General features: G+C 36.3%; 1 protein-coding gene across 2 annotated transcripts in view; it reads left to right on the forward strand.

The window, feature by feature from the left end:
- Positions 1 to 23,174, forward strand: part of PTPN2 (protein tyrosine phosphatase non-receptor type 2) — an 86,580-nt gene that overhangs the window by 53,646 nt on the left and 9,760 nt on the right. For both annotated transcript variants that reach the window (XM_026005997.2, XM_026005996.2), the window contains exons 5-8: positions 3,954 to 4,091; positions 11,617 to 11,826; positions 13,642 to 13,794; positions 20,038 to 20,219. In XM_026005997.2, coding sequence (XP_025861782.1) covers positions 3,954 to 4,091; positions 11,617 to 11,826; positions 13,642 to 13,794; positions 20,038 to 20,219 — 683 coding nt within the window. The remainder of the gene's footprint in view (positions 1 to 3,953; positions 4,092 to 11,616; positions 11,827 to 13,641; positions 13,795 to 20,037; positions 20,220 to 23,174) is intronic.

Below are 23,174 nucleotides of genomic sequence, written 5' to 3' on the forward strand. Positions count from 1 at the left end.
GTTAACCTATATGAAGTTTTATTGGCTCTTAGTCATAAGACAGTAAGTATGGAAATGTATGAGTTTATTGAAACCTGAAGTACAATTTAAACTCAGTGCTAATTAGTTAAGTCTTAACTTTTGTAGCTTTAGATTCTTTTACTGTCAGTGAAGCAAATTGGAAAGTATTGTCAGCCTAAGATCTTCTTCAGATTCCTGATTCTTACTTTTTCTAAATTCACAGTTGGTGGCTTTCGATGGTGGTGCAAGTTATTCTACTCTGTTTCTAATCTGAAGTGGCACCCACATACCAGGATGTCTAGCAGTGTTAGCTTAGTTATTTACAGTGGCTTTTTTATGGCTTCCAATATGACTTAAAAATTAAGTGATATTTGAACAGTTTGAGCAGTATTGCAAACTAGATGATTTAGAAGATTCATCTCTCTTTCTGGAGTATAATTACTATATTAATACGATAAGACTGCCACTGGAAATTAGAAATCATATTTATGGTGGGTTGGCTCTAGATGCTTAATAAGATTCAGATTTAATTATTTTCAGAAAGCTACTACATGGGTGATATTGCTTTGTTTATGAAGAGGCCCATAATGTCTGATTATCTTTCTTTTTATGGTGTTAGCAGCCCTTGCTAGTCTTAGTTCCTCAATTAGTTAAGGGTTACAAAATAGTGGTATTCCAATTTTATCATTCCTTCTTAAATTTTTGTTGGAATACTTCTATAGAAAGAAACTTTGAGCACCTGGAGGCACAGTTGGTTAAGCATCTGACTCTTGTTTGGGCTCATGCACTGTGATCTCAGGGTTGTGAGATCTAGCCCCACGTTGAGCTCCACACTCAGTCTGTTTCTCTCTCCCTCTCCCTTCTGTCCTTCCCCACCCCGTGAGGGTGTATGCACACACACTCTCTCTTTCTCTCTCAAATAAATCTTAAAAAAAAAAAAAGAAACGAAACTTCCCTTCTAGTTAGTTGGCCACTTTTATATAGAGAAAAAGCAATTTTCAAAATAAGTTGATTCCATAGTGTCCTCAACAGGTGACCAATTAGATTTTTTTTGGGGGGGGGATGTGAGGCAGGGGAAGGGGGAGATGAATTATTATGAACTCATAGATATTTATTTATTTTTTTAAAGAATTGATTGATTTGACAGAGCACACAAGTAGGGGAAGCAGGAGAGGGAGAAGCAGTCTCCCCACTGAGCAGGGAGCCTGATGTGGGGCTCGATCCCTGGACTCTTGGGTCATGACCTGAGCCGAAGGCAGATGCTTAACCTACTGAGCCACCCAAGTGCCCTGAACTCATAGGTTTAAACATATTTGATGCACTGCACTCCAGTGCAGTTATTATCCATCTTAGTAGTTCAATTACTCCTCTGTTGCCTAGCAGGAATCTCTTCAAGTTGGGCTCTGAGTCAGAAACCTAAGAGAAAAACCAAAGAGTCTTTAATAATTTTCTTACTCTCTGAAATGACTAATTGTTGCAGGCTCATCTTAATCTCTTCATAGAATCAGACATTTCTCTAAGGAGCCTTAGTGTTGTTAAAATGGGCAGTGGTATTTCCAAATGACAATAAAAATAGTGATGTTTACTGCTGCTGGGTTGATCATGGTATTTAGAGCTTTTTGGTGAACAGAGCGAAAGAAAAAATGGTGTGTTACTTAACATATTTCAAGGGCTCATACTGATACTTCCGATTCAAATTTAGGACTGCTTAACCCTTTCTACCTTCTATCTTTTGCCTCCTTTTTCCATATCATGAATCCTGCTTCTAAAAGATGCTACGGATAAAGAATATCTTATAATGACTCATTTACTTTGTCCCATATTACACACAAATAATACTCATAATAAGAGTATGAACTCCTCACCAAAACAATTACTGAAAAAGTTTTAAGTTTTTTCTCATCTCTTTCTGTTTTTATGTTGTATTTTACCTGCATTGTCAGAGTATATAAAATACTATATAATCTCTCTCTTATATCCCTTTAAAAATCTTAGTTCTACATGTAAGCATATATTTAATTTTCCTTGCTAGTCTTGTTGATGTCTTCCAGTTGTTCTGTATAGCTCATTCTGTAGTGGATCCTAAGAAAGGACTCATGGGTCTTATAGTTCCTGATTTCCTACCTGTCAATGAAAGTTTAATCTCCTCTCTTAATGCTTAAAAATCATTTTGGCAGGATATAAAATCTTGGCTCACATTTGCTTTTCTTTGAGCAACTTAAATACATTACTCCATTTCCTTCTGGCATTACAGATTACTGACAAAGTCCATTGGACATCTGATTTTATTTCCTTTATAAGTCATATGTTCTTTTTATTTAGGTTACCCAAAGGCTTTTTTTTTTTTTTCCTTCAAATCCCACTAATTTTACCAAAATATATCTTAGTGTTGGTTATTCTGGGTCAGTTTTTCCAGGTGTGTAGTATGCTTTCAGTTGTGATTTTTTAAAGAAAAAATGTATTGATTATACTTGTTAGTGGTTACTGTTTGCTTGCTTTGGTCTTCCTCTTTGGGTCCCTATTATACGTGTTAGATTTTCTTTGCTTATTTCTTTTAAGTTCTGTCTGTCTCTCTACTTCTCTTTTTTTATTAAAAATGTTTCTTTTCCTCTTCTTTTTTTCCCGAGACATTATCTGCTGCATTATTCAGTCTCTTTTCCTCTCAGTTTAGTCTTCATTTCTGAATGACATATTCTTTGATTCCTAATTTTTTTTCTGTCTCATATCACCTCCTTTCTGAGTTATTCTCATTCTCATTTATGCTCTTTCACTTCTTGTATCATATTTAAAATGTCTTTTAGCACGTTTGGAAATATCAGCTCATAGTAATTATTTGTTGGAGATATTGTTGCTGTTTGTGATTTGGAAAAGAAGAAATGACCGTATTTTATAAGGATATTTTTGTGGTGTTTTTTTTTTTTTTCCTAATGAAGTGGCTCTTTATCTTACCTTGACATAGTTCACTGGCCTCATACTTTGACATACTTTTTGTCACAAATAGAAATTCCATATCAGTTCTGCCAAAATGTACCAAATCTAGTTAAAGAGGGCTTTTCTTCTTCCTCCTCTTTTTTAAAAAAGATGTTATTTATTTATTTATTAAGGAGAGAAGGGCAGAGAGAAAAAGATAAAGAGACAAGCAGGCTGATTGGGGAGCCTGATTCTGGTCTCGATCCCAGGACCCTGAGATCATGACCTGAGCTGAAGTCAGATGCTTAACTGACTGAGCTACCCAGGTGCCCCAAAGGGGGCTTTCTTCACTTCCCTGACTTAATTTTAGTAAGTGAATATAAAATGTTTTTTCTGGATAAGTAATATTTGGTAGCAGATTCATAGTATTTGTAGAAAATACTTGTAAAATAAAGCCTTTTCAATACTGTTTGAAGAAAAGATTCTTAAAAGAGTTAGTTTTAGAAATATAAAGTGAATACCAGTATGATGTTGAGGTACAGGTTATCATGCTTCAGAAATGACAAATTTACTTTTATGGACGTATCTCTTTATGGTTTTTCTATTTTTTTAATTTTTTAATTTTATTTTTTAAAGATTTTTATTTATTTAGTCATGAGAGAGAGAGAGAGAGAGAGATCGGCAGAGACACAGGCAGAGGGAGAAGTAGGCTCCGTGCACGGAACCTGATGTGGGACTCGATCCTGGGACTTCAGGATCACACCCTGGGCTGAAGGCAGGTGCCAAACCGCTGAGCCACCCAGGGATCTTCCAGTTTATGGCTTTTTTAGTATAAATAATAGGAACATTTTATAAACCTGTTTTGATAAGTGTCAATCTTATTAAAATACATTAAGCAAAAAAATACATTAAGCATCAAATATAGTGTAATTGTTCATAGATTTATAACGCGTGTGTGTGTGACTTCCTTTCCCAGCTTTCTAGGGTTTCATAATGTCTATGAACTAATATATATATATATATATATATATTCTTAAATTTAGGTTAAATGTGCACAGTACTGGCCAACAAAAGACGATCCAGAGATGCTGTTTAAAGAAACAGGATTCAGTGTGAAGTTCTTGTCAGAAGATGTGAAGTCATATTATACAGTACATCTACTGCAATTAGAAAATATCAATGTAAGACCTTTCATGCCTAAAAGATTGGACTTTATATACTGATTTTCAGAATTATTTTTTGCCATTATATTTGAAGTTTGGGGTTGCATACACATTTCATAGTATCTATAATAGTATATAATCATAACCATTGTGTTTACACTGTGTTTCTTATATGTAGTAGCTCTCTGAAGACTCTTGAGAAAACTTAGAAACTAAGGATTTTAAAGTTCAGGTTGATATATAAGGATTGAAGATAATTTATTAAAATTAATTGGGGATTAAGGGAGAGAACTTTACAAGCAGGTCAACCTGGATTCAAATCCCAGCTCTGCTGTTAAGTAGAAAAGTCCTTGGGACTTGTTCCTCAGCATCCCTCATTGTAAAGCAGAGATTGTAATACTGTTGTGGAGATCAAATGAAGATATGTATGCAAAGCACCTGATGTACTTATGAGTACCTGATTGTACTTAGGAGAGTGCCAGGCTGTTCAAGGAAATAACTTGTTAATTCAGATGATTCACCGCAGAGAAATTTGTCCTTACTGAATTGGGGGAAATGGTGAAATTAATGTAGCATATGGTCTCAAGAATACTTACTTGGGTCTTTCCAGAAATATAAGAATTGTTCCTTATTTCTTTGTTGAGATACATGTACATGGTGGATTGTGAACCTGCTCTTGTCGAGTTGGGGATGAAGACCTTTCTTTCCCTTCCAGCACCTCCCTGTTTTGTCTTCTTTGTGTTGTAATCAGGATAACTGGAAAATGTCAAATGACAGTGATTCCGGGTTGCTCTTAGGAAATAAGAAAATGTTTATTTGTCAAAAAATGATTTCAGCAATGTATCTGGTCTGTACAGTGAGATACTTTTAGTTAACCATTAACTGAATTAAATGATTAACATGGACTCATTGACCAAGTTTTATAGAGGAGGGATATATAAAGTGTGTACACACACACACACTTTTAGCTATGTAGAAGTACATTTTATGGTTGATCTCTTGGAATGCTTCTGTTGTTCCCGTCTACTCTTCAGTACAGGTGCATATATGCACACAGGAGGCCCAGGCCCAGCTTCTCATCATATCCATAACTAAGCTTTTTATGTGATCCCTTGGGTTATCTAAGAAGTCTCTTGGTTGGGTATTACAAGACTTCAGATTTATTTATAAGTTTCCCTTACTGTAGTTATTTTGCACCAACTATTCCATTTCCTTATGTCTTTTTTTTTTTTTTTTTTTTAAGATTTTATTTATTCACGAGAGACACACAGAGAGAGGCAGAGACATAGGCAGAGACAGAAGCAGGCTCCCTGTCGGGAGCCCGATGTGGGACTCGATCCCAGGACCAGGTCATGCCCTTAGCCCAAGGCAGATGCTCAGCCACTGAGCCACTCAGGTGTCCCACATTTCCGTATCTCTTAAGCTGCCCTGAGATACATCAACAACTTTGATTTTTGTTTTTTAAGATTTTATTTATTCATGAGAGGAAGAGAGACAGAGACATAAGCTAAGGGAGAAGCAGAGAAGCAGGCTCCTCTCAGGGAGCCCAGTGTGGGACTAGATCCTGGATCCTGGGATCACACCCTGAGCCAAAGGCAGACACTCAACCGCTGAGCCACCCAGGTGTCCCTACATCAACAACTTTGTGGTACTAAATTGTGCAGTACTTATTCCCAGAAACAGAACTGCTTTCCTTTAAACTTCTCATAGTTCTTCAAATCATCTTCTCATGGTATTTATCCCAGGTACCTCATCTGCTTCTGGCATTAAGACTGATTTGGATGGAGAAGGGCATAGATGTTTTTCCCTGTTTCTGAAACCTATCCTAATTAAGAGTGGATTGTACCTTAATAATAAAATGCAATGACTTTTATATTTTACCATTTTGTAAAGCGCTTTTATATATATACATCATTTGACCCACAGCCTTCCTCTAATTTGATAAATGTTCTTAATATTTCTGTATTTCCTGTATTTTTTTAAACCTAAAATCCACTAGATTATAAATTTTTTTCCTGTAAATAGATTACTCAGCTAATAAGTGACAGGCTGGAATTCAAATCCAGATCTCCTGACTTCTGATGACATGCAGCTAAGTCTTTTGAAAAAAGTGTTAATTTTCCTAGTAAAGGAAGAGTCTGGTTCTGAAGGATCTTTCTGAATTTGAGGCCAGCATGTGAACTGGCCAACCACTGTTTTAGTTGCTAGCAACTCTGTGATTTCTTATTGGCCTGGGTTCAGAGTCCACTATAATTAATAGCAACAATATGTTTACATTCTACCTTACAATCTTTAGTAAGAACTAGGAATATTAGAAGAACAAAGTAGCTTTTCGGTATGAAAAGCAGAATTGCATTTGGCTAGACTACCTGAATTTATTTTATTTTTTTTCAAAGATTTTATTTATTTGCAAGAAACACAGAGGGAGAGAGAGGCAGAAACACAGGCAGAGGAAGAAGCAGGCTCCATGCAGGGAGCCTGACGTGGGACGCAATCCCGGGTCTCCAGGATCACACCCTGGGCTAAAGGTTGCGCTAAACCGCTGGGCCACTGAATTTAAATCCCAAATCTACTATTTCCGGCTGTGTGATTGGTCCCACTATTTACCCTCTATGCCTCAGTTTCTCATCTACAGAATGAGGATATGGAAACACATACCTGAGAGGGGTGCTGTAAGGATTAAGTGAATTAATGCTGTAACGGGCCTAAGACTCTGCAGAATTCACAATTACTAGCTTTAGTTGTGCATCTGTTTCCTTTGTAATATAAATGAATTGGGAAGGACTATAGGAGCAGGGGCAGTTGAAAAGAACAAATTAAGGAGTGAGAAAGGTGATGCTGCAGGAGGGGAGTGGTCATGATCCTCACCCTGAGCTGCGAAAACCAGTTTGCTGCTACAGGAGTCTGACACGTGTGTATTAACAGGTCTGGGGCCAAAGCTGTGATCTGTGTGGGCTCTGCACACCAGCAGCCCTTTCCAGTGTCTTCATTAGAGCTAAGAGTTTGAACTTTTGCCCCTGAATGAGGAGATTCCATCTCTGCTTTTAAAGTGGCCCCATGGCTTAAGCTACTGAGAAGGTTTTGCAGGGCTTTTAAAATATAAGGTCATCTGGAGTGCTTATTTGTCTTTCAGGATTTTCTTTTTAGTTGCCCTTCACTGTTTTCCATAATATTGTTGGCTAGCTTTATGTTTATCAAGTTCCAGGAATGGTATTGTAATGCTGGCTGCCTTCTATTTCTCTGTTCCTGTGGATTTGCCGGAAACCGGATGAGTGCCTAATTATTATCATGCTCATCTGGGATTTGATACAAAATAGTTTAAACAGTTAATTCCACCTGGAAGGTCCTCTTCTCCTCTCTGCCTATTTATATCCTGCACATCCTTCAGGACCACCTTGTGGCCCGTTTCTTACTTAGATCTTTCTTAATTCATCTATGACTCACTCATTCTTAATAGCTATGATCTTACACTTCTCTCTGTAATTTAAAATTTTACCATTTTTCTGGCTTGTTCAGTACTTGTATATGTATGTACTTTGACTTTGTAACAAGGTTTCCAGCTCCCCGTGGGTAGAGCCCTTACCTGTTGCCTTTGTGTTTCCCTCCACCATTGCACCAAGTGAGTGGTTATTCTAAAACATAGGCATGACCCTTCTACCTTGCTCTAAAACAATCCTCCCATGGCCAGTGCAGAAGAAATCCAGAATCAGCCCAGACTGGTCCTTCCTCCTTGTTTATCTCCACAGGCACTCAGGGTTTCTTCTTGCTAACAGTCCTACACTTCTCAAATAGCTTGTTCCCACATCTCTGTGTATTGCTTTTCTCTCTGCTTAGAATGCAACCCCCATGCCTACCTGCTTCTGTCACTCCCCTGTCCTCCTGATGGTGAGTTCTGTTCACCTTTCAAAATGAAATTACAGTAACTAAATATTTAATACAGACCATATAATGATCCTGGCAGAAGTTGATGAGAGATTGAACTAAGGCACTTACAATGAGCTACAGATCTGATATAAATCTGTATTTAGGAGCTAGGGTTCACAAACTTTGCTACTCCTTGATGTATAGGAAATATTAAGTGAGGCAATTGAAAATGTGGAGAGATTTACAATTGATTGGAGCTTACTAGGGGCTACAATAGAGACAATTAGTATGGTTGTTTCAGAAAGTTATCTGTTAAGCCTTTACCATATGCAGGCCTAGATTAGGTACTTTACATTCAGTCTTTCATTTATCTCTCACAATAGCCTTATAAGGTAAGTACTGCTTTTAACCATTTACAGATGACCAAAATGGGCTTATGACAGTCTTTTGGAAACATAATCTTAGTACTTCTGTAAATGTCCAAAGTGTGTTAATAATTGGGCCCAGGACCAAAGAGCTGCACAGATTTTTTTATATTAATTAGAAAACTTATTATCTTGTCTATCTATATAAAATAATAGTTAACTTGAATGTGAATGGCTTTAGATGGCATACACTTAAATTGCCATAAACCTGGCTATTGGCCGTTGTCTTATTGTACCTACTGAGTTCCTAGATTGTCTTCCTGGCCTCCATATACAATGAATTAGATATACTTACTCAAGGATAGAATTCTCCTTCAAGAAAAGTAGATAAAATTTTGCCTTAAAAAGAACAACGAACCACTGACATTTTGTGCAGTGTGTGGTATACATAATGCAGTGTTTTACAAAGAAGATTTGGCAAACACATGCAGATGGAGACGGGGATGCATCCAGATGGCCATGTAATTGTGGATGCAACCAGGTGTTGCACACACGGGGTGTGAGGTCAGCAGTAGAAGGGGATGGAAGAGGCTAACTGGGCATCACAGGAGGATTGATGTGACTTGATGACCTGGGAAAAGGAAAGGGGGTTTCCACCAGTTTTGAAATAAGGAATTTGTCAAAAATTGTAAAGTCTACATATATAGCTTGTTTGGAATAAAGATGAATTTTGTTTTAGCCCTCTAGCCTTTGGCAGTCCTTCCCCTCCCCCCCTTTTTTCCAGCAGGAAAAAGAGGGAGAAGAGGTCCAATCAAGCATATAAACATTTCTTTTCTATCTTAGTAGTAAAACATATGGATCTTATTGCTTCATGAAGAAGTGGTCCGTTGGCAATTGTATGACTTTTGTGGGCCATGATTTTGAATCTTGTTTCTGTAGGGACACATTAATAAAAATTAATTTCTTAAGAAGTTCTTTAATCTGGTCTTTAATCTGGTCCTGATAGAGAAAGAAAAACACTGATTCTCAAATATCTATTAGTGGGGAAGACTGCATTATAGAAACAGTTGTGAACATTTCTGGGAATTGGCTTTGAGTATCCCAGACAGCGTGACCTGAATTTGAAAAAAATCAAGAGACTGCTAGTCTTGAACCAGAATTATACAAGCACCAAAAAAAAAAAAAAAAAAAAAAAAGGCAAGTTGTTCAGGATTGTGGGTTAACTCTAGGTTTTAAGCCAGGAGGTGATGCAGTAAGTGAGCATAAGTGAGTTTACAACCATATGGGAAGACTGGGCCATACCCTGTAGAGCACAGCTCACAGGTGAACAGGGTTCTGTCCCCCTTCCCTAAGCGCCCCCCCGCCCCCCAGACCTGGGAGCTCCACATGGGATCTGGTTTTATTCATGATGAAGTCTAGCCCTGCTATGGGAGGTCAGTGCTTCATGGTGGCAGATGACCACAGCACAGCCATTGTCAGGAGGAAAATGAGGATAAATACTCCCAATGGAGTCTTAGACCCTATTTAAAGGAAGATATGACTGAGTTCTCCGTGCCCCTGGGCTACGTAAGGAACGACCACTGTAGCCCATTTCTCTGCTGTTACTGTGTTATCTATTTATGGCTAGCCTTCATAATTTAGACTATTTTAAATACCTTTTTTATTTTTTTAATTTATTTTTTTTAAGATTTATTTTTATTTATTTATGATAGACATAGAGAGAGAGAGAGGTAGAGACACAGGCAGAGATTGAAGCAGGCTCCATACCGGAGCCTGACGCGGGACCCGATCCCGGGACCCTAGGATCGCGCCCTGGGCCAAAGACAGGCTCGAAACCGCTGAGCCACCCAGGGATCCCCTAAATACCTTTTTTAATACAGTAAATTTAATTCCCCACCTTTTTTACATATAATAAGCTGTAATTTTAAAAGGAAATGTTTTGATATTTAGTAATCCCAATGACCCTAGTAATAAATTTTTATCTTCTAATACCTTCATTATATTGAGAACCTATGGATCAGAGTGTATTTGGAATTATGAAAGCTGAATGTTAAGAAAAATTACTCACTAAAAGTATATAATTTGAAATTTTGAAAATAATTTCTGCACTGTATCTTATCAGTGTTATATCTCATATAACCAAGTCTGGGGCTTAGGAGTCTTAATTTCTACTAAAAAAAGGGGGGGGGGGGAATTTACTTTGTAAAAAATGAAGGTTAACTTTAATTTTGAAAACTTGTACTGAAAGCAGGATGCTGTAATAATCATCTTTAGCTGTTAACCATTACAGATATCATGTTTTGTTTTGTTTTCTGATGTTGCTTGTATGGCTTCTCCCTCCAAAACATCCTACAATGAAACTGAGAAATTACGCAGATATGTTAGAGGATTACTGCTTTGGTTTACAGAAATGAAGACTAGAAGGCACCGAAGTGCTTCTTGGGGCAAAAGGCAGCTGGCAAAAGCTCAGGAACATTTTCATAATGAGTTAGTCAGAAATAAAGCTCATCAGGAATATCCAGGAAGTGATAGCGAATGCCAGGCAGGCTTTAAGAGACAGGAAGCATTTAGCATATTGGTAAACCATTTTAGCACATCAGCAAAGTCCTATAAACAGTTTTAGGATTGGAAATTATTACCAGGGGAAAAGCAGCAATTAGAAGAACAGTTTCAATAAAAAAATATAGATTTTTTTTAAAATTAATTCTTGAGTTGCTCTTCTGAGCCTATGAGTAGAATCTACAAGATAACTCATATAATGAGAAAAATTATATCTAAAAATGTTGGGCATTCTTAAAAAAAAAAGCCATTGAAGAATGTAAAATTATACTGGTAGGATTTTTTTAAAATAGAGGTGGGAAAACAGGAACACTCATCATGATGTATGAATTAAAATATTGGCAATGTATATAGGTCAGTGGCTAAGAACCCAGACTGCTGCTTCAAATTCTGGCTTTGCCATTTTCTTAAATGTGTCACCTTGGGTAAATTATTTGACCATTGGCCTTTGTTATCTCATCTGGAGAATGAGTTTTATTAGGATTGTTGTATGGATTGAGTTAATACATAAGCTTAGAACATGCCTGCAAAATAATATTTTAGAAATGTTAGCTATTATTAATAAATTCCAAATTCTTCTGAAGAACTCCAAACTTGTGTAAGTGATTATCAAAACAAACTTTATGGTACAAAGTCCATAAGGATTAAAAGTATTACACAAAACACATATTCTCTCTGAGGTAGTTTTTTGTTTTTTGTTTTTTTTTTTTAAGAAAAATTAGAAACTAACTTTTCCCTTGATTTTCACTTTTTAGAGTGGTGAAACCAGAACAATATCTCACTTTCATTATACTACCTGGCCAGATTTTGGAGTCCCTGAATCACCAGCTTCATTTCTCAATTTCTTATTTAAAGTGAGAGAGTCTGGTTCCTTGAATCCTGAGCATGGGCCTGCAGTGATCCACTGTAGTGCAGGCATTGGGCGGTCAGGCACCTTTTCTCTAGTAGATACCTGTCTTGTTCTGGTAAGTGCTTCTTATGATCTAATTTTAGTCTTGTTTAATTTTTTATATTATTTTTTATCAGCAGAAGTAGCTCTAATGTCAGTATCCCAGAACTGTGATTTTTAAACTTAAACTTCTGCCTTCTTTAGAAAACCTAAACAAAATTTACTTATATACCCTTTATAACTGCCTCTTATTTGTGAAGCGGTGGGGCTCTGTCTGAGAGGATTCTTAGAGATCTCTGAGAAAGCTTTTTCTCCTGGTAGCTTTATATTAAAGAATAATAGATTTCCCTTCTTCCTTGTTTTTCAAATATAAATTGATGTATAATATTGAATTCCTTCCAGCTCAAGCACTTTATTTCTCTTGCCCTTAGTTCCCTTATTTACAAGCTAAGGATAACGATACTATTTTCCCCATAGGGTCGTTGTGAGAATTAAGTGAATTAGTACATTAGAACACTAAGAAGAGACCCTAGTGTTTTCTAAGCACTCAAAAAATCTTAGTATTGTTATTTCCTTGAGATTCCAATCTGTGCCCCTGATGGCCGGATTCTTTCTCCACCAACCCATTCCCAGCTCCACCTTGATACAGGCCTGTGCCTTTTCTTTTAGAAGAAAAGGTCCGTTTTTCCTTACTTGGGATTTAGGGCATCTCTAGAGTATAGGAATGGTTGAGTCTGTATTCCCTTACAACTGTATTGTATTACTTTACAGCTGTATTGTATGATTATATATCATACTGTATTCTTTACAGAATGTATTACTTTAAACTCTGCCTATATGTAATATACTTAAATCAAAAACTGTATTGTATTGGGGCACCTGGATGGCTTATTTGGTAGAATGTGCAGCTCTTGATCCTGGAGTCATGAGTTGAAGCCCCATGTCAGGCATAGAGCATATTTAATTTAAAAATAATATAATTTTTTTTTAAAAGATGTTTAAAAGAAAACTGGGTTGGAGCACCTGGGTGTTTCAGTCAGGTAGGTGTCTGACTCTTGGTTTTGGCTCAGGTCATGATCTTGGGATCGTAAGTTCAAGACCCAGGTCGGGCTCTGTGTTCAGTGGGGAGACTGCTTGAGATTCTCTCCCACTCCCTCTGCACCCCCCCTCACATTCTCTCTTAAGTAAATAAATAAAATCTTAAAACTGATAGTTACATTAAAGTGAACTTCAACACATTTAAAGAAAACTCTGTTCACTTAATGGTGAATGACTATTAAAAACTGAATTGTGTATTTGTGCCTCTTTCCTGCCAGACATAACTTCCACTTTTTTCTTTTTCAATTGGGGTGAGGGTTATGTTAGTTATAATACCAAATTGATAGTCTAGGGCTGATGCAGTGACTTAACGGTATCATTGTGGATCTGGGGTCTTACTATCTTGTCCACCATCTTTAGATGGCTGCTGGACACAGACGTGAAGGCAGAAAGGGCACTGGGCAAAAAGGTTTGACTTCTGCCAAGACTTTAAAAAAAAAAAAAAAACACTAATCTCCATGGATTTATCTTTACATTAAGCTAGAATGGGTCATAAATCCTTCCTTAAGACAAACACTGGCCAAAGTAAATAAGATTACCATGATTGGTTTGGAATCAGTTGTATATCAGCTAAAGCCCTCCATATACTGCTCAGACAGTTGAGATGTGGGGAAGTTGGTGGATTGAGGTAGCTGTTTTGTACAGAAAGAGTTACAGCTACTGTGGTAACTTCATGTTCTTGGGGAGGGGCAAACTGCACATTGCAAAATGCTTTGCAGCTAGCTGTTCTGTATTGTTTCTCTTTCTTGGACTCTACAACAAAAGGCTTGAATAATTTTTACCTTTCTTACAGATGGAAAAAGGAGATGATATTAACATTAAACAACTATTACTGAATATGAGAAAATATCGAATGGGACTTATTCAGACACCAGATCAACTCAGATTTTCATATATGACTATAATAGAAGGAGCAAAATTTATAAAGGGAGATTCAAATATACAGGTAAACTTTTTTAGGGAAATAAATAATACCTGTGTATTATATAGGATTAGCATCAAATAACTGCACTCCATTTAAGCACTTGTTTTCTCCCTTTGTTCAAAAAAGCAAATTTAAATTAATGTGAAAAACCCAGCTGGCCATCTTAAAATTGCAAAGTTTAAATAAACTCACTTCCTCATGTGTGTTTCAGCATCATGGTAAATCTTAGATGCCTTTTACTCAAAAGCCCTAGTGGGAACAAGATTTCATTAAAGAAAGTGAAATTTTCATGTAAGGAGGGTTTAAGCATTTAATCATTAAAATAAACCAGATCATTTTGGTAATTTGGGCACATTAAAAAGGAATTCTACATAAAATTATAGAATACTCAGTTTACGTAATAGATTCTTATTAATTCTTTTAACAGTGAGCAACTCCTGGGGATCCCTGGGTGGCGCAGTGGTTTAGCGCCTGCCTTTGGCCCAGGGCGCGATCCTGGAGACCCGGGATCGAATCCCACGTCGGGCTCCCGGTGCATGGAGCCTGCTTCTCCCTCTGCCTGTGTCTCTGCCTCTCTCTCTCTCTCTCTTCACTGTGTGCCTATCATAAATAAATAAAATTTTAAAAAAGTTAAAGAAAAAAAAAAAAACAGTGAGCAACTCCAGTACTTACAGCCAACATAATGAAATTCCAGAGAAAGAGAAAGTTCTCTGTCTGTGGTTGGTGGCTATACTCTCTTGAAGATATTTTTATTCCACATTTGCCAAAACTAAGTTCAAAGACTGATGATCAGAAATCTGTGTTATGTACTAATATAAGATACAGAATGGAAACAGAAGTAACAGACCCCCATTTCTTGTCTGATCTGGTCACATGGTATTGTTCATAGTAGATCTAATGTCTGTATTTCTCTTATGAACACATATAACTGCCTCTTTAATTTCTATAATTACTAGGTGAAATAGTATTCTAAATAAGCCTTCTTTAACTCAAACCATTTTATGATAATGATAATGGAATTAAATATAAGTTAAATGTGTAGATTTCAAAGACATGAAAATAGTCTTAAGCAGTTCTGTTTCTCAAATAACTTTTGTTCTGATCATTAGTATTGTAACTATTCAAGACAAACTATTATCAGTAAAGCTTTAAAGTTTTGTTAAAATCTTGCCATTTGCAACAACATGAATGGAGCTAGAAAGTATAATGCGAAGCGAAGTAAGTCAGTCTGAAAGATAAATACCATAGGATTTCACTCACATATGGAATTTAAGAAACAAAACAAATAAGCAAAGGGGAAAAAAAATAAGAGAGAGGCAAACCAAGAAATGGACTCTTAACTATAGAGAACAATGTGATGGTTACCAGAGAGGAAGTGGGTGGGGGGATGGTTTAAATAGGTGATGGGCACTTGTGATGAGCCCTGGATGATGTATGGAAGAGCTGAATTATTGTGCCCCTGAAACTAACATAACACTGTATGTTGACTAGCTAGAATTGAAATTTAACAAGTTTCATTTAAAAGGTTTTTTTTTCATATCTTTAAATAGCAATAAGAATAATCTTTAATGAAGAAAAATATTTCATCAGTCCATAAAATACTCAGCATGTAGATTAGGCCCACAAAACATGAGATCCTTCTTCAGAAGTTAGACCTTGGGAACCCTGGGTTTGCTTGGCAGTGAACAATGTGATTCAGAAGTAAAAGTTATCTCAAATGTATAAGTTTAGGACAATATCTCTCTCTCTCTCTCTCTCTGTCTAATCTCTGTGAACTTCTCTCCAGTTTAAATCAAGTTGAAAAAGAGTTAAATGGGTACACCAAACCTTTTTCACACATTTGTAGGTTCCTTGGTTGTTTGTTGCTTATTTCCTGGATGTTCTTACAGACAAATTGTAGGGAAAGTATACTGTCCTTTGGATAGTATTCCTTCTGCCACTTTAAAATTTTTTCAAATTTCCTTAGTTTTAGAATATATACTTACTCACTTTGAGGATCTACAGAGATGAGTTTTATGTCAGTCTTTATTATTATGATGGTGTAGTTTGTGGCTTGGGAAAGTTCTTTCTGTTTCAGTTTATCTGGTACAGTTATAGCCATCAGAGTCTCTTTGTAGCTTTATCCAGCACTCCTTGTAAACCCAAGGCATTCTCTGCCCTTTCATCAGGTAGGACGTTGGAAAGGTCTCTATTTTTCAGTACTCAGGATCAGAAAAATCTGTTACCCATTTGGAGGGGTCGATTTCCATAGAAATAGTCTTAAGCCTCCTGTAATTTATGTGGGGCTGTAATATTTTTTATTATAAGGATAATTTAATGAGTATATGTATATTAATGAGTAAATGTATATGGATTTGTTTATTTTACATAGATCTTTTTCTCTGCCTGGAACTTTGCTATCCAATACTATAGCCATTAGCCACATGTGTTATTGAGTACGTGAAATATGGCAAATCTGAATTGAGATCTGCTTAAAGTATAAAACACACACCAGATTTTGAAGATTAAATATAGGGAGAAGTAGTATAAAATATCTCAATTTTTAAAATATTATATGTTCAAATGAATATTTTTATATTGAATTAAATAAAACATTGTTACAATTCATCTTTTTTTAAAAAAAACTACTAGACATTTGAAAATTGTATGTGTGGCTACCATTATATTTCATTGGGCAGTACTGTTCTAGAACCTTAGCATAGAATAAAAGTCTAAGAGAAGTAAAGTTCTCTGAAATTCTAAATCATAAGGTCTAAAGTTAATGTAGAAACCTTAAATTGCATGAATATAACGGTGACCCATAAAAATGTTTCTTTGACATGTAAAGATAGGATAGCCAATTTATAAAAAGACTCTTCTTTCTCTCCATATGTCTACCTCTTCCTCTTTACCTCTGAATTTTGGGAAAAGTTAATATTTGTAAGAAGAAAGAAAGGAGCTTCTTTCTGGTGTGAGCTCTGTGGCCAGGAGTGTGGGAGGGTGATGTTTCCTGAACCTCTGTATCTTCAGAAAACTGTCTATCCAACAGCACCTGAGCCATATTTCTTTGTTTTTTGTACTTTTTCCTAAAGGGAAAAACTAAAGGGGCTGATGTCTTCACCATCACCCTTAATTTAGATTTATATTATGTGAGTGGTATTTTCATTGGATACGGTTTTATGTTAATTTTTCTGTGAAGATTTCTGACATATGTAGACATAAAGTGATCTAGAACCTGTTGAGATAGAAGAGAGCTGTTAATATTCACATCTAAAGTGATGGTTTCTGAAATTAGTAAATACATGTGTTTAAAATCACACGGCATGTATTTACTTTTGGAAATTTCTAATGATCTTTAACTACCTAAATAAATAGAGGTAATTTCTTGTTGTCTCTAAAAATATATCATTTACCTTACATTTTTCTTGGCCCAAGGTTGGGCATAAAAAGACCTTGTAATTACTGGTATTATCACTTATTAGCACACTCCCAGTATCCATGATGACAGACAACCTCACAGAGTAACATATCTAGATTGATAATTCAGAGTTGATGTTGTAAGACCTCTAACTGGTAATTTGGAACAACTAATAAAGTAATTACAGTGTGTTTCAAGTTTAATGACAGGACTTTAACTGCTTCTTTGAGGGACTTTCTTCAGTGAGAAATGAGTGGGGTTGCAGGTGGTATGCAGAGAGCATTGCTCATAGCAGCATGTGACATGTGGGAGTGTGGTTCAACATGAGTATAGATTTAGGAGGATAAAAAACTCTCAGTCCAGAAAGCTGTACTCCAGGGCTCAAGATGAGAGCTTGAATGAAGTTGTAGCTGAGTGCAGTATTGATTCCTTGACTTCCCAAGTCAGCAGTGACAAGCCAAGACAGGTGACTCTGGATTGTTCAGCTTGCTGCTTTGTAGGTTACAGAGAAGGCAAAGTTGAGTGAGTTTGCTGGCCAGAGATGCGGCAAAATGACAGTGTTTTTTTTTTTTTTTTTTTTTAATTCACCACCATTAAATATCTCCTATTCTCTATCCCCATTCCCTTGTGCTGAGTCCTTTTATTGTTGACAGATTCTGAATTTGTTGCATATTCTGGGAAGTAGTCCAGTGAAACTTGACTTTTGTCATTGTCCTGTTTATTGACATTGTTGAGTTTTGTCCAACTCTAAGGCCAAGTTGTTATAACTAGGTCCCAGTGAAGAATCGAAATTTTAAAAAATTGAACAGCCTAAATTTTGGAGGCAGTTTGCATTTTTTGGGGAGGGGGGGGTCTTTATCTGGTATGTGAAATTGATGAAATTTTCAGAGATACAGATAATCATGAAGAATTATAGCATTAAAGTTTTGGCCCATCTGTTAATTAGCTGCGTGGCATGGGCAAGTTACTTCTATGCTGTTAACCCATCTCATCTGCAGAAAGGGGATGATAATAATAAGAGTAGTAGCACCTACCTCCTGAGATTCTTCTGAGGATTAAGAGCTGGTGCAGTTGAAGCATTAGGTCAGTGTGGGTATAGTAAATGTTTGAGAAATTTCTGCATGTGCATCTTCAATGTACAAATCTAGACTGAGTAACAAAAATGTAAAACGAGAAGAAAGAAAACTGACATAATCCTCTAAAGTGAAAATACCTACTCCTAGTTCCATTATAGCAGTCTCTCAGGTATTGGTAAAATATTCTTTCTGGATATGGTTTGCATCCTCTTAGGTCCTTGCTCAGGAGAGGTGGGTTCCATCCCATTGTTTCTTAAATTAAGTTCAGAGCCATTCTTTTCCTTGAGGTCTACTTCCTTTCTGGCCTCCTCTCTCAGAGTCAAGCTCTACATGTTCTTCATTTCTACCAAAGCTCTACACATTCTTCATCTTCTACCAAACTGACCTACTCACTGTCCTCCAAATGTAGCAAATTACAGAATTTAACATTCTCTTTTTGTAAATCAGCTACTATAAAAAAGATATGTTAATTATGCATCTTAATAAAATAGCTATATATGGGAAAGGTGGAGTGTGGTAAATGCCTTTTTCTTTTTAAAATTTCTTTGTTGTAGGATAATGAAATAAGATAGGAACTAACTTATCAGTGTATCAATGAAATTTTCCAAAGATTTTTTCCCCCTACAATCTAAATATACAAGTGCTGTTTTTAACAATGCCATTTTGTACCAAAGCAGCTCCAGGGAAAGAGTGTTTCGTTAAGTTCCAGACAAGTATAAATTGCAGTGTTCCATCTGTGTTCGAAATAATTAAAGTCCTCAGGCAATAAGTTTATAGAGTTTCTTATTCATAAGATTCTAGACTCCTTGCTTCTGTGATAAGATCTTCAAAGAGGGCCACCCCTGTCCATACCAGATCATTTTGCACCAGTGTCAGAGTCCTAGATAATCAAACCATTGGCTCTCACTGCCATCTTTCCTACTCTTACTATTGGCAGGGAGATAGGTGGTTGTATTCCCAGCCCTTGAAGGACTTGAGGAACCAGAGGTCCCCCCATGGTGAAGTTATACCTGCCATCTCCCACTCTGGCTAGCACTTTGTCACTGCCCCTCATCTTCCAGGGGCTGAGATATACTTTGCACCACTTCCACTCTTCTAGGGATGTTGGCAGTGAGAGCAAAGGAATCTAACATTTGCTAGACATGGTGCTAGGCATGTTATGTCATTAATCACTGCAGGCTTCCAAGGTAAGTGATAACGGCCTGTTTAATAGATGAAGGAAATGGAATTTCTCTTCATCTTGGGCTGAACCCCACCCAAGGTGTCTTGAAGTCTAGACATGCAAGCAGAGTTTTTTTCTAACCTGGTGGTGGGCTACCTGGAGCTGCTAGCATACCTGATAGGAAAAAACAAAATTAAGGTCCCCTGGCATCAGAAAGAACTGCCTGGAAATCTTACTGCTGTTTCTCTGTTCCTCACTGTTGTTCTACTGGCAGGGAATAAGGAGATGCCAGATCACATTCAAGTGCCATCTGAGTCACTGTTTCCATTGTTAATATACCTGTGGATTAGGAATCCAGCAGAATCTGGCTCTAGCTAAAATCTCACTTATCATGAATATTTTGATGAGGTCCTAGTATAGTTTGTCTCAAATAGGTTAAAGTCTACTTACTTTCATTAAGATTGTTAAATTCAACTGCATATAGCCATGTACATAAATATTAAATGCTTTATTATTTTTTAATAATAAAGCTTAAAATAGGTAACATCTCAATTGATACATCCTTTTTATTTAAAGAAATGTAAAATTTTAGTGTTTGTATTGGTTTTTCACTTCTCTTCCCTACCTAGAAACGGTGGAAAGAACTTTCTAAGGAAGACATATGTCCTGCTTTTGATCATTCACCAACCAAAATAATGACTGAAAAATACAATGGGAATAGGATAGGCCTGGAAGAAGAAAAACTGACAGGTGACAGATATACAGGACTATCCTCTAAAATACAGGATACGACGGAGGAGAACAGTGAGAGGTAAGCTTATGGTAATAACATGCTTGAAAAGATGAAACATTTTTCTTTCAATAAGGTTAGTGGATATGAACTAATCTAGGCCCTTTGTTTATTGAATTAATGTAGCTATTAATTTATTTATTACCTAAGGGTATTTAAGTAGTATATGATGACATCATCGATCTCAAAGAGCTTTCAGCCCTATTAAAGAAGCCAGTACTTACAGACAGGAACCAGTTGGAAAGTGGTTTAACTCAATTCTAATTTGAGTGCTTAAATTAATACAATTAAATGCTAAAATGTATAATAGGATACAGAAAATAAGTGGTACAAATATTAGTGTTCATACTGTAGTTGTAATGTAATTGATAATGTGCCTTTAATGAAATTATAAAATATTTAAATGAATATTTAAACTTCATTCCATTATTGAAAGGGGAGAAGTCTTTAAAAAAAATTACCCAAAATGCCCTTTTACACTTTTCAAGAGTTTTGAATCCATATGAATGTGTAAACGATTTAAGTTTTGAAATTAAAATGTTTACATTTCTAAGGCTCTAGTACTCTCCCACCCATTAGGAAGCTGGTATCCTAAGGTGTGAGTGAATGAGTGTGTTCACTTCCCCTCTTCAGTGCCTCTTAGAGATGTTTTCTCTCTCCTTTTTGTCAAATATGCTTTTTATTGTGGCACATTTTATGTTTTAGTCCTATTTGTTACGTTGCAATGTTGAGGTACCATGAAAATTGTTGAGGTCTCCTGTAGATTATAGTAGCTTCACTTATTTCCCCAATTTAAAAATTACCTGAAATCTTATGAAAGGTAACATTGCAATAAATACAGATGAATGTGTTGTTAAGTATTCTACTGAAGAGTTCATTATGACTTAGCAGTATTTTTCCTTATTTATGGCTCTAGTGGTTTTAGACTATAGCATTAAGATGCTATTCCTTCCTTCATCATAAATATAATAGTTTTAAATCAAGAAATGTTTTAGTTACCTTATCTTTTTCAGTAATAAGATCCACATGTTCCTAATGTTGTTTTGGCTAGTACCATGTGCAAAATTAAATGGAAAACAGGCTTGATGATTGAGTCAGTGTCCTTAGTTGTCGAGTTTTAATTTTTAAGGACACAGACCCCAACAAGGTACATCATGCATTGTCCAAGTTCCATAGTATCGAGCTCAGGAAAACCACTCAGGAATTATAGAGTGATTGAAGAGGTGGTTTTATTAGGGGTGAGGGGGTGGTGTGTGTATATGCTGTTTGATGCCCCCCACCCACAGGAGAGAGGAGACCACATCATGCTTGAAAACAGAGACAGAATCCCAGAAGGAAAGTAAGGATTTTGAGTAGAGAAAGCTAGTTGAAGGAGCAAGGTTGTAGAAGAGTAAAAGCATAAAGATTGCTGTGAAAAATTGTATTGTTGAGTCTTAATAAACTTTAATACTAATCTATAGTTTTGTATTAGGGAGGCTAATAAAATCAAAATCTTACTGAAAGAATTTCAGTTTCAAGAGAGTAGAACACAATACTTCATCATTTTCTTTCATTTTCATTATTAAATATCCTTCAAGGCAGTTTTTTCCTATTGAAGGTCACATTTCCACCATCTTGAAACCAATTTAGTGAGTCATAAAAAAAAGCATTTTTAAAATAATAGGATAAAATAAAATAGAAATTAGAGTTTAAGTTAGAGAATAAAATAAATCAGTATCATAGATAATAACTGAGTATTTTAACATTTTTATGTATACATAATATATAAATTCTACATATTAACATAAATATTGTGTATGTGTATAAATATGTCTTGGTGTACAGTTACTTTGTTGTGATGGTAGGGTATTTCTTGCTGTTAAGGTTTAGCATCAAAGCTTAAAAGCTGATGTTCTCAATTATAGTGCAACCCATAAGCCCAGATCGCTGAGTGAAGAACCATTCAGATAAATGAGAAGTCAGGTTATTTGGATCCTTCTCCTATGTGTTTGCATAGTGTGAAGTAAAGCTGTATGGGCAGTAGCCTGCTATGTGTGCCACAATGAAGAATTCTACATGGTCTTCTGTAGGCAAGGGTCCACAGGAGTCCTTTCCTGCTAATTTGTGGGTTTTGATTACATAACCGTGTAGGAAGACTTGGGCAGTTTATCACGTGGACTAATTTCCTGAGGCCAAAGTAGTTATAAAGATTTTATTGTATCACAAATGGAGAGTGGTTTTTATTTCTCTGGAATTGCAGTCTTAAACTAAGTGATGCCATCTCTTGGTACTTTCATTCCATTCCTGAAAACATATGTATAGTACATTTTTTGAAAACAAGAATCTCTATTCCATTAATAATTTTAAATGGGAAAAATTGTGTTCTCAGCCCAACCAAAACCATAACCAATTTCTCTAAATATCATAAAAATCCTCTTTTAAAAATCCTCTTAAACTGCTGTTTATTTGAAGCACTAATTACATAATCATGTGACACTCCATGAACTCCTATTGGGTTTATATGGTAAATATCAACACTGAATTAAAATTGTAATTATCCTCTGTATTGCAATGAAAAAAATTTTTTTAAAGATTTTATTTATTCATGAGAGACACCCAGAGAGAGAGAGAGGCAGAGCCACAGGCAGAGGGAGAGAAGCAGGCTCCATGCACGGAGCCCCACATGGGACTCAATCCCAGGACTCCAGGATCACGCCCCAGGCCAAAGGCAGGCGCTAAACTGCTGAGCCACCCAGGGATCCCCACAATGAAAATTTTAAATGAAATAATCTATTCAAGAATCCATCTAAATTGGAACCTGGTTGTTTGGTGGCCTCAGGCTCCTGACAGAAACAAATACAGGGACCCATGGAAGTCTGGCCCCTTGGATGGGACTCTGTATTCTTTTACATATTTTATATATGCTTTGCTTTCGCTTAAATACAACTTAAATTTTTTTCACTGATAGATATACACGTGTATTTGTACATGTGAATT

This window comes from Vulpes vulpes, chromosome 13 (assembly GCF_048418805.1).
Source record: "Vulpes vulpes isolate BD-2025 chromosome 13, VulVul3, whole genome shotgun sequence".
Classification (NCBI taxonomy): Eukaryota; Metazoa; Chordata; class Mammalia; order Carnivora; family Canidae; genus Vulpes; species Vulpes vulpes.